The sequence below is a fragment of the Tinamus guttatus genome, unplaced genomic scaffold (genome assembly GCF_059628265.1).
Source record: "Tinamus guttatus ecotype Peru unplaced genomic scaffold, ASM5962826v1 Tinamus_guttatus_pri_ptg000142l, whole genome shotgun sequence".
NCBI lineage: Eukaryota > Metazoa > Chordata > Aves > Tinamiformes > Tinamidae > Tinamus > Tinamus guttatus.
Genome location: NW_028288676.1, coordinates 143,205 through 155,247, shown reverse-complemented (window position 1 = coordinate 155,247; position 12,043 = coordinate 143,205). Strand labels below are relative to the sequence as shown.

At 37.1% G+C, this 12,043-nt stretch overlaps 1 protein-coding gene across 8 annotated transcripts in view; it reads left to right on the top strand.

The window, feature by feature from the left end:
- Positions 1 to 10,750, top strand: part of PPIP5K2 (diphosphoinositol pentakisphosphate kinase 2) — a 34,914-nt gene extending 24,164 nt beyond the window's left edge. For 2 of the 8 annotated variants that reach the window (XM_088521996.1, XM_088521993.1), the window contains 5 exons: positions 1,661 to 1,780; positions 2,684 to 2,746; positions 6,578 to 6,724; positions 7,894 to 8,022; positions 10,441 to 10,750. In XM_088521996.1, the coding sequence (XP_088378122.1) occupies positions 1,661 to 1,780; positions 2,684 to 2,746; positions 6,578 to 6,724; positions 7,894 to 8,022; positions 10,441 to 10,544 (563 nt within the window). In that variant the 3' untranslated portion in view covers positions 10,545 to 10,750. The remainder of the gene's footprint in view (positions 1 to 1,660; positions 1,781 to 2,683; positions 2,747 to 6,577; positions 6,725 to 7,893; positions 8,023 to 10,440) is intronic. The other 6 variants (XM_088521998.1, XM_088521994.1, XM_088521999.1 and 3 more) reach the window with 4 other exon arrangements.
- Positions 10,751 to 12,043: the final 1,293 nt, after the last annotated feature.

The window sequence follows — 12,043 nt, the reverse complement described above, 5'->3', positions numbered from 1 at the left end:
ACTGAGCTGTTGGTTTTTGCAGAATCTCTGGGATTGAAAGGCCTACATTGGAAACCATTAAAACTTTTCTTAAAGACAGTTAATGTTTCCTACCACGGGCAATTGATGGAATTGAAGGTGTGGTAACAAAGAAACAAACTTCAAGTTTCTTGGGTATATCAGGGCTTTTGCACACAGACCCTTTCAAAAATGAATTTCTGTCTTTAAGTGTTAGAATTAATTTTGCTATAATTCAATGTGTTGTTTCAAATTCTTGTAATACAAGTGATGTTTTCCTGTTGTTTCTCTGAAACAGGCATTCATTTGACCAACATGCAAAAACATGACGTTTTGCACTAATGTAAATCAATATTGCATTTTTTTTTCCTGCAAATGTAAAATGTCTTTTCATGGGAAAAATGCAGCATAGAAAATACATAAGCTATATATATATATCAGGCGAGAGGTAGCTTTTCCTTTCCTTGTAAAAATGTGCATTTTTGTCTAATCTTTCTGTGATACTTTTCTCCCTACTTATATTTTTTTCTGTAGTAAAATGCATACATCAGGTGCTCTCGTTTACTGAAGTCCTGTTTTAATGTGTGCTTGCTAAGTTAAACAACTTTTTTTTTTTCGTCAGTGTGACACAATATGGCTTGTGGAAGATGAAATATTTGTGTGTGTAGGTCAAGATGTTACTTTTGGTGCTTTTGCCACAGACCAGGCACCTGTTTCTTTTGGCTGTGATTGGTCACATGTGCTAGTAATGTTTCCTCTCATTTGGGTCATCCAAAGCAATGAAAGGAAATATCTCCAAATAGTTGGTCTAGTGAACCATTTTTCCCTTCGAGTCATAGTGAAGATGAAAGGAAAAAAATTACAGCATTTTTTTCCGTTTTATTCACTGGCATTTGTAAGTCTTATATATGGTGGATTATAAAAATTTTTATTTCTGTGTATGACTTTCAGAGATACCTTAAAATTCCTAGTGGCAGGACTATACAAGTGGTAGCAAAAGCATTTCGATTGCATGGAAATAAACAGAAGTCTTTCCTAGGAAGAAGCTTGAGCTAACCTTGATGAAAACCTGTAGATGTTTTCAGTTTCTACCCTTGGCAACAAAGGCACTTGAAATACTGTAGAGTATTTCTGCTTTGGTTACCATTCCATAGAGGTTAAAAGGGAAATGTTTCCATGTTAATCTGTGGAAATGCATGAGTACGTCATTGCAGCCTCTCATCTCCAAGGTTGATTTGGATGAAAGCAATGAGCAGTATTACCCAGTTTTTATTTGTTTCAGGACCGCCAGCTTTAAACCCCGCAGCGTTTACATCATCATCTTGCTTTTGTTTTGTTGCTTTGGTTCTGCTTACCTGGACGCTAACTGGTAACTTTTCTTTACCAAACCTGAAAACAGACCGTGAAGTCACTTTGGTAAAGTCAATCCTGTCTGCCCTCTGTAGCAGAGGGTGCTGGGTCAGGAGTAGCAGCACAATAAATTATGACAGTTTCAGCCTCCAAGTGCCACTTTGACATTACAAGCATATTGTGAACGTGTCCCAGGCACTGCCAAAAGCTGCCTTTTGTGTGGTAAGAGCCCCGTGCTTGCATGCTGCATGCATCCCCAATGTGAATGGACGAACACCTGGTTGTTGTATGTATTTTCTCTAACTCCCATCAGGGTCTCAGTGTGCGGGCCTGTTTAGCACCTCAGTGCTCGGGGGTTCTTCGAGTGCACCTAACCTACAGGATTATGCTCGTACTCATCGTAAAAAGCTGACTTCTTCTGGCTTCATAGATGGTATGTGCACACTCGCGCACATGCACGCACCAACCCACGGGCCACATTAAGCTTCTAAAGATAAATCCGAGGTTACTGATTTTCATGGAATCCTAGAATCCTTTGCCTTAGTATTAATTGTATGAGTTTCCGTTGCTTCTGTATTGCCCGTAGCTTGCTTGTGTTTGATTTAATAGCGTAGTTAATTCTTGTTACTCTCCTGAATTGAACACTAGCTCACAGGCTTGCAATACATGCCAAGAGATTTCAGCAAGTGCCCCTTTTCAATACACTAAATTTTACGTTTTGAAATTCTTTTTCTCATTTCAAGCTTCTGGTTTTATCATTTCTTATTGGTCTTGAACTAAATTGCTTACAGCATACACAAGGAATAAGAGAAATGATAAACTAACTTAAAAATACTGATGGTGAAAATTTTAGGATTCCTGACTCTATTCTGGTGGGGTTTGGCTTACTGAAGAGCAGGAGGTTTTCAGTTTTGTATAATCTGGGGTAGAGCAGAAACTCTTTCCATAGATTTCAGAATGTAAATCCCTTTATAACATTGAGATGAAACAGTATTCCTGCTGTTTTTCCCCCCAAAAAAATCACTACTCAATGTTCAACTCTAACCTGATATAACCTCCTATGCCAGAATCACCAGCTCATTCTGCTTGTTTTCATACACTTCATGACACATCTTGTAGTTACCAACAGCCCAAATTTTCTTCTTTTAACCTCTATTTAGATTTTAGCCCTTTTCCCTGATCCCCTCTGCATGCCACTCAGTTCTAACACCTTCTTATCTCCTTTGTTGGTTATTTTGTTTTCTTTTTTTGTCTTTCCTCTTCCTCTCCTTTTTTGAAAATGTCCCTCTTTTGGTAGCTGTTACGAATTTCAGGTACCTGTTTTTCTCTTTCTCAGACACCACACGCGGTTCTGCTGTTAAAAGGTTTTCTATCTCATTTGCTCGACACCCAACCAATGGTACGTTTTGCTTTTATTTTAAAACGAAAACAAAAGGTTCCTTGCTTCATCCCTTTTATTTTTATTTCAAATATGGGGTGTACAGTATCATCCAACCGTCTGTCGTTCCTAACTTCAAGCACAACTCCAAATATATCTGTAATCATTAGATATCCTAAATCTCTTCTTTATCATCCATTAGTATAAATACGATGTCAAAATTCATTCATCAGAAAAATCTTCAAAAATTGAAATGCTGCTGTTAATCATGATCTCTAATAAATTATTCTCCCCCATTTCTCATGTGATCAGACTGTATGGTACAAGATAAAAACAATCGTATCGGATCTTTATTGGGTATACACTTCTTGATAGCTGCTGCTGCTTCTTTGTCTCCTTTTGCTGAGCTATTTCCCTCCCATTCCAAAGCAAATAATGGAGCTGACAAATCAACTTCATGACTGTCTTCTTGAGGTGATGCTAAATTAAAAAAAAAAAAAAAAGAATTAGAGCAGAAGTTCTAGTTCCATTCCTGCTGAATCACAATACCTGTCAATGAACCAAAAATTTACCTGATCATACTTCTCCTCTGTTCATTGGGTGTGCAAATTACTGCAATATTGCACTAAAAAATTACAGGGAAAGGGTTGCCTGTCGCTTCCATTGGCCTTTTGAGAATCAAGGATGAAAGAGAACTTGTCTTCAGTCTACTTTTTTTAAAAAAAAAAAAAAAAAAAATATGTAGGAGTCTGGTTTAACACAAAGGATGGAGCTATATCTTTGTCTTCCACAGCAAAATATTTCGTGCCTAACTTTCTACGTGATTAAATAGACCCCAAATGTATCCTGCTCATGGAAACCACACGTGGTCTTCAGCATACACCAGATCTTAACGTACCTTTTCCAGATTTCTCAATTTCAGTTTTAAGGCACCCGACTGCGGGCCAAGGACGGTAATGATGATATATCATGGCAAGTGCAGTGGAAAGCATCAGCACGGTTGTGTTAGATTCAAAATGCACCTGTTTAGGAGTGAGGCTGAGGAAAAGTGAGTGTTCGCTTCATTTTGCCATGAAGCAAAATGCTCCTTAACTACCTGCATTTGGAGCTCCTAGGGAGCTGCACTGCAGTGTTTCCTGAAGGAAGCTGGCATAGTAAGACTGACGTTTGGATTTGCTCTAGAAAGGCCCACTATAGCCTTATATTTCAAATACGATATGTAGGAACCTTTTCTTTATCTTTAGAATCTAATTGGATAGTATTTCCAAAACTTTACGAAGGCAGAAAGTAAGGGCTGCATTTGAGTATAGATGCTTATTAGCTGGATTACTTTCTGTTCCACTCAGCATTCTTTTGTGACTGCATTCTTTAAAAATAGATCCATCCAAATTGCTTTTAATGAATGCATTGGTGGTTCTGATTCATTTAATGAAGCTGTTTTACCACACATCTTTCACGAGCTATCGCATGCCATGTGAGCTCCCATGAAACATAAAGGTTTCTGAGAGCTCCCCTACTAACATGCAAACATAGAGGTGTCATTTTGTCTGTCTCCTGGCCTGTCATTCTGATTCTCTGTGTCCCTTTCACTCTCCTCCTCTTCCTTTTATATTGTTCTCTCACCTTCTGACTCACTCCCCAGCCTTCCCCCTCCCCTCATCTTTAGTTCAAGGAACATGGTGAAACAGTTTACCTTCTGACGGAGCTTTACCTTGTTTTCTGGGCCTCTGTGCAGAGCACCCACACCTCTTTAGGTGCTGGTCCGATGCCTCTGTGGAATTTCTAGGCTCCTGTGGTATGTGTCTCTAGCTCTTAAACCTAAGACAGCAGGGTGGCTTTTGGAAGTGCTGCGTTAACCCTTTCCTTGCCTTGCACTTGGAGGGCAAAGAGTGAATACAGCCAAACACCAAAGGATGTTAGTTTGCAGGAAATGGCTCCATTAAACGGATACTGTCAGTCTTCTTTGTTATTAAATATTTGGCTAAGTTTCTCAAATTCATTATGCCTACCAGAACTTATCATAAAATCATCAAATAAAACACGTTAGGTAGATTTTCTGCGTTTCTAAGTCATATACTTTAGATATAAAAGTATTACAATACTGTATGGCTGGGGTATGGCTATCTGATAGCAGAGGTCTCCAGACCTGAAGAGGGAGAATTCCTAAAAGTAAAGAGCTGTTTTCTTTTTTTTCCTCTTTTTTTCAGGGTCCATTTTGAATTTCCTTTCAGGTTTTAAATATTGCACTGAAACATTAATAGGTATTTAAAAAAAGTGAACCTGACAGTGTCCCACTGCATTCTGTGCAAGAGTAAGATTGAAAAGTGAAAAAATGAATTCAGCTGCTGGTGACACTTCTGCCAGGATAGAGAGAGAACTCTTGTGCATCTTACTGCAATGCAAAGAAAGGGTTTGCGCTTTGCATGCATGCACAGTTATACAGGCTATTAACATGTGTGCGAGCCTTTCTAGTGCTTACACTAAAGCTTAGCTGCTGTCTTTTTAAGAAAAAAAAAATACAACTGAAGAATGTGTTGGTGTTTCTTTTGCACATGGAAAGTTTCCCAGAAATGCAATGTTTTTCTTTACTTTAGTGAAGCTGGCATAAGCACGCTGCAGTTGATTGTATAGCTGGCGTGGCTCTCCCTCAAATTTGAGTATGGCCATGGTGCATCCAAATATGAACCCAGACATCCTTGGGTTGAAATTTTGTGGAGTTATTTTTTCTATGTAAATCACTAAGGGAGGATCAAATGGGGAACCCTGGCTAGCAGAGGAATATTGATGCTTGTTATTTTGTGGGAGGGAACAGCTCACAGTTAGATTGCTGTTTCTTTAAAAAGAAAAAAAAAATGTACCTTGAACTGAAATTCTAAACATTATTTCATTCACTATTGTTTCTTCATTTAAGTATCGTAAAGGAAATGTAGCAACTATACATTTATAGTATTGAATGGAATGTTAAAGCTATATGTGAGAACGCTAATGGACACATTTTCCTCTCTTGAAATGCAATTGGATGAAGAGAGCTGAGTTATCCAACTTGCTCAGTTTATAGAAGTGCAGTTTTATGCCACAATGTGTTTAAATGCGTTTGATATGTTAGTAATACAAATATGCATGGTTGGTTTATGATAAATACTAATGTAGAAGAGTAATTCTACAGTAAATTCTAGATTTTCGTTTGGTATACTTACCTGTGCTAATATATAAAACTTTTAGTGTTTTAAGTACTGATTTTTAAATCCACAAAGGTAGGTGTAAATCTGTAAACCTGTAACCTAAAAGTACATGAGTGCTAATCATGGTTTTCCATGGATACTTGAGACAACAATTGTTTTCACAGAATACTTGAGATGATAGAAGGCGACTTATTCAAATATTTCTCATTGAGAGCTTTAGCATTTTAGCTCTTCTGTCTCAGCCAGCTGTTGACAACACAGCTGTCCACTTGCATGAATGAGTTATCTGTTCAGTGTTCTGCCTCAGATGAGAATGAGTAGGAGAAATACTGCCATTTCTTCACTTCTTTTAGTGACTTAATCTTAAAGGAAGGTTATTCTTCATGAACTGATATGATGTTTGTAAACCAGTTTTGTATATGTGACTTGTACATGTGCATGGGACTTGTATCCCATGTTCCCGTTACATGGAACTTTAGTTTATTCTGGAAATTGGCCCACCTTTTTTCAACTCCATGTTGTATTAACATCAGGATTTCAGGAGTATTATGTCTGCATGTATTGATTATTTTAAAATAAGTATTTTGTTTTATGCATTAATGCTTGCCCATGCAATAGCTTAATTCCTGTCTTATGTTTGGAAATCTTCTTTTATTATTTTTTTTTGCAGGTTTTGAACTGTATTCCATGGTGCCTTCTATATGCCCTTTGGAAACCCTACACAATTCCCTGTCTCTAAAGCAGGTGGATGAATTTCTTGCCTCTGTTGCTGCTCCATCAAGTGAAAATCTCCAGGAGACATGTACTGCTTTTAGTTGTAATTATACTCATCTTAAATTGTTAAATATTTTCTAGCTAATCTTTTCACTATTTTATAGCAAATGATTAAACTGAGAATGTTGTTTCTTTTAAAGGAGAAAAGGAAGAAAAAAACCCACAACATAGATTAACTGCAGTATTAACTTTTTTGGTATCCTCTTGCTATATGAAAGTTATCATAATCCATTGAGGTAATTTCCCTACTCATTGGTAAAATGGACCAAAAATTTTATGAAATACTAGGTTTATTTTCTCACGCTAAGGTCCCATCAGTTGCAGCTGGATTATAGTGAATGCTTTTTACTACCACTGAATGCTTTTTACTACCACTGAGCATGTGCTTTCAGCTTCATGCTGTACCGCTGTCCTGTAAAGACGCAGTGCTGCTTTTTATACCTAGAAGCGCTGTGATGTCCTGTGTCTTCGACACTACTTGCTGCTTCACATGCAGGGGGCCCTGCAATTACTTTTTTTTTTTTCCCTTAATAAGTTGAGCTGCATGTTTCATGTTTTGTGTGATCCTGAAACAAAGTGCAAGTTCTGTCCGTGTGCATGTGTGGGGGAAGATGCTTTCCTCTTGCAATTCTCCCATTGCTTTTTGCAAACTGTTTTTCAGTTAGTTCCCCTTTATTGTTTAGTAGGATGGTTGTAATTTGTGTGCCAGGTAAGTGGAAAAACAGTTGTTTTGAGGAAAAGTTTAAAGAATTATACTTTCATTGAGAAAACTTGTGCGTGCTAGTACTGATACAAGAGTAATATAAATGCCAGGGGGTTTGCTTCTTTCTTAAAACTGGGGTTTTAAGTTTATATGCTTTAGATTTGAATCAGCAGCTAACTTGATAGTGCAGGCTTTCTGCATCTAGGAGGGAAGGTAATCTTAAGAAAACTGGTGTTACTGATAAATCAGCGCAGCTCATAAATATTTTAAAGTTCTTCGGTATTTAAAAAGTTTTGTTATATTGTTTAGGTTTGGGAAAGATGATGCCTTTTAAAAGCTGTAAAGAACTGTCAATTTACAAGAAGGGAGAAAATACCAAAAAAAAGGTCATGCTGTTGGATTTTTGATAGACAGATACATGGTTCTGTCACTGTTATTTTTAGCATTTTGCTATTAATAATGGTATTTTTAATATTTGTGATGTGTATCTTTTCCCTGCCCCCTTTCAGCTTCTCCAACTTGCATGAGTCCACTGTCAGGAAGGAAGAGTTTGTTAAATACATACACCCCTGCAAAAATTCTCCCAACACCACTTGAAGCTTTGCCTGAAAGGCTAGCAATAGAGAAAATACCCACATGTAAGTAACTTCTGGCAGAGGTAGAATAACAAACCTCATTTAATTGTTTCTTGCAGGATTTCTCTTCTTACATATTGTGTAATTTCTCCACTCTTTCGTAGCATTCCCTACATATGTAGGTGGGAGCATTTTAGTAGTCATGTAGAATTCATAGCATTGCCCATGTTATCCTAACAGTAAAGCTTTGTTAAAAGCTGATTTCTCTTATGCTCCAGAGTGTTTGAAAGAAATGTTGCAATCTGAAAATTCACATATTTTTGTCTTATTCTTTAAGTATGTCAGGTTTTCTAGTCTTTCTTAGATGAACAGAGGTATTTATTTAAATGACAGCATTGCAAATATGAATAGTAATAATGAACAAAAAAAAATCCTAACTGAAGATCTACTATTTACAAAATAGGGAAAAGAAGAAAAATGACCCGGGAAATTCAAATGGTTGATGCTGTGCATCTTGAAAATTGACTGTTCAAAGGCAGGATTCCTCACAAACTTTGTAACAGGGAAATTAAGAAAGAGGAAAAAGACCAATAAGACTCAAACAAAATCATTTTTTGATGTTTTGATCAATAACACTAGCTTACTGCACACACAAAATACACTTCCTTTACTGATTAAAATGTATACGCATGAGCAGGGAGCATATGTATGTGATTACAGTTAAAAGCTTTCTCCTTTTTTCTTCTTTTTTTTTCATTTCATTTGACTACTTCAGAATTTTGCTGCTCATTGTTATGTGGGCCTGGAAGTTGCAACATTGCTTGAAAAGCAATTAAATAATAATTTTAATTATTTTATTTTTTGATCATTTCTCGACTTTAAACTACTAATGTGACCTTGCTTGATTCTTTTTTTTTTTTTTCCCTTTGAGTTGGGCTGTTTGTGGATGCCCCCCAGTTTGTCATTACTATTCCATGCTTTGTAGTTTTTCATCCAAATGTGGTTTTATTACAAACTGTGTGTTCAGATAAGAATCCTTAGGCATTTGCTCTAATGGTACATTTTGGATTTTTTCTTTAGCTTAGTACTACTGCTAAGTAGATTGGGTAATGTCCCTCCAACAGTGCAAACTCTTAATACCAAACAATGTTTATTTAAACAGAGAAGAATCAGACTGGTTGAGGTTGAAAGGGAGATCATCTAGTCCAACCCCCCTGCTCCAGCAGGGACACCTAGAGCACGTGGCACAGGGTGGCATCCAGGCGGGTTTGGAAAATCTCCAGAGGAGACTCCACAACCTCCCTGGGCAGCCTGTTCCAGGGCTCTGTCACCCCCACAGTAATGAGTTCCATCTTCCTCACACAGAGATGGAACCTCCTGTGTTTCAAGGAGCTACTAAATAAAAGATTTTCTGAAAGATGTTAATATTTCAAAATGTGTAAGTATAACTTGTAGGAAGTAAGCTGTGGCATCTATTAGGAAGTTCCTCCTCCTCTTTTCTGTGATACTTGGGTCAATACTATTCTGTTGGAAGGGTGGCACCATGAGAGGTCAGTCGGACTCCCCGTTCCTGCTGGGTGAAAGCAGCTGACAGCTTTGGGTGTGTGCAGCACATGCAGCTTGAACTGCCAGCTGGCCACGCTGTCTGCTCTTGGGCATCCGCGCTGCTTTAAAGGCTTTGAGAACAAGGTCAGGTTGCATTTCGGGCCTCTTAAAGACAGCCCTGCTGGTATAAACTAGCTGGTCAAGCCTGCTCGGAAAGAACTTGCTGACTTTACTCTCTGTTGGGTCATGGAGTTTGAAGGTAAACACTGATATTTACTACTTTGTTTTTTCCCCCCCCCCCCCTTTTTTTTTTAACTTTTGCTTAGAAAAAGTTATACTACTTTTGCTTAGACTTGTCTATGTTAGAAGCCTTTCCTTGGGAAAGGTTGATAGATTTATGCGAATAGGGAAGGTTGAATTATTAGTCCCTTTCTTATACTTGAAATGATTTTTATTGTACTGCAGCTCCAAGAATGTTTTTGTTTGTTTGCTCTTTTTCTGACCCCTGCCAGCTTTGGCTTTTCTGTTCTGAGTTAATTTCTTGCTTTCTAGGGTTTTCAAACCTGCTTTCTTCTGTTTTATCTATTAAAATCCAGGGTTTTTACTGATAGGCTCACTTGGTCAAACCAAGTACTTATCCTACTGATAATATGTGTGGTTTTGAGGTTTATTTACTATTTTAGTGTTCGCATAATGAATTTTTAATAGTGATGGATTGATAAATGTGTAACTTAAAGGTCTTTTTACTTTAAGATCTTCTACTTATTGTAACATTGCGTATGTTTCTGTGCTAGGTAACTTTTGTTGCATTTGCTTTGCTTTTAAAATCTTTTTACCATGGATGTTCTTATAAACATAAAGAAAATATGTATAACCATAAAGAAAAAATAGAAAAATATCTATAAAATCTAATAATTTCTTCTCTTATCTTTGCAGCTACCAGTGGATCTGCTGGCTGTGAAACTAGTGTTAAGCTGTCTCCAGAAGAAACCTCCCACAATGTAAAAGTTAGTGCTGAAACTCTTTCTGAGAAGAAATGAAATTGGTGAGAAGAAATGAAATTGGGCAGAGAAATTGGAAGCACCTTCTTAAACAATTCTGTAATGTGCGTTTGATTGTGGAGAAACAGACTAAATGATGGTTGAGCTTTCAAAAGCCATTTGTGTCTGCATTTCATAGTGCACTTAATCCCATATAGACTAAGGACAACTAGTGTGTGCTCTACATATTTAGGTCAAAGATCTCAGTTTTTAAAAACATTTAAGGAAATATTTATCAGCTGGATAAACTGCACACCTTTAATGGAAAAGCTGCACAATAATCTTTTTCGTGTCTTCAAATATTTGCTATAAACATGTACAAAAATATAAAACCTGTCCAGTGATATGTTATGGTGGCATTGTTGATGCTGCTGTAATGAAGCATTATCTGTTGTCATTATAAACTTCTATTTTCAGGAGTTTATAATTTGCCTGTGAGTTTCTTTTGGGGGCTGAAAGGTAACACATGTCTTTGATAGGAGCTTTTTTTTTCTCTCTTTTTTTTTTCTTTCCTTTTTTTTTTAATTTAACTACATTTCCAAAGAAATCACTTTGCCTCTTTTTGAGAGTAAGCAGGTGTTTTCTGCATTTGAATGATTTTGTATCCTATGTGCTGCAATAACTAGGCATAATGGAGTAAGTTGATGTATTTTCACTTTGGAGTCTCCATACTTTCATTCTGTGTTTACATCAGACATAAAACATTCTAAAATACCTTCTCTTTTGCTGTTTAATATTTGTACTTATATGTAAGTACCTGTGTATCATCCAGCAGATAAAATTGTCTTTTATATGTTTTTATCAAAAAATCTTTTTTTTTTCTTTTTTTTTTTTACTAAGAAAAGACAGCATTATTTGCTTCCCCATCTGTTTGTACAAAGGGTGACATTGAAAAAGCAGGGTTTATAAAAAGAGAAATGGTTGCAGCTGGTCTGGTAGTAAGTTTATCCTGAAAATTGTAAATATCCCATCTATGTTTTTTTAGCAGTCCTTCAAAGCAGACAGGGACTGTGGTCCAGCCAGAACTCAATGCTTGACGTTACATGCAACGTGTAACACAATACTCAGGCTCCAGGATGGCCCTGTTGGGGTTTTCATACCTCTCTCCTAATTCAGGTGGTTGTCAGCAGCTCTCATTAAAAGTCATTCAAGACCTTACAAGAGCTGTGAGAAGCTTTGGCAAGTCCATTGTGCTTTGAGCCATTGGGTTATGTAGAGGAATCCTCCTGTTTCAGTGGTTCTCCTGATTTGCTGTGGCATGACAAATTTCTGAATGTTTAAAATTATCGCAAATGTATGTAAATATTGTCCACTGTCCTAAGTTCAGGTGGCTGATTATTAATAAATGTACTAAACTCCTGGTTAGCTAATTCCTTTCACATTTAAGTTGCAGGAGAGACAACTTCCAGGTAGTATTTTCAAGCAAATAAGGCTTTTGCCACAACTCTAATGATGTTCACACCGCCACAGAGTCCGAGTGTTTAAACTTACAGTAGGTG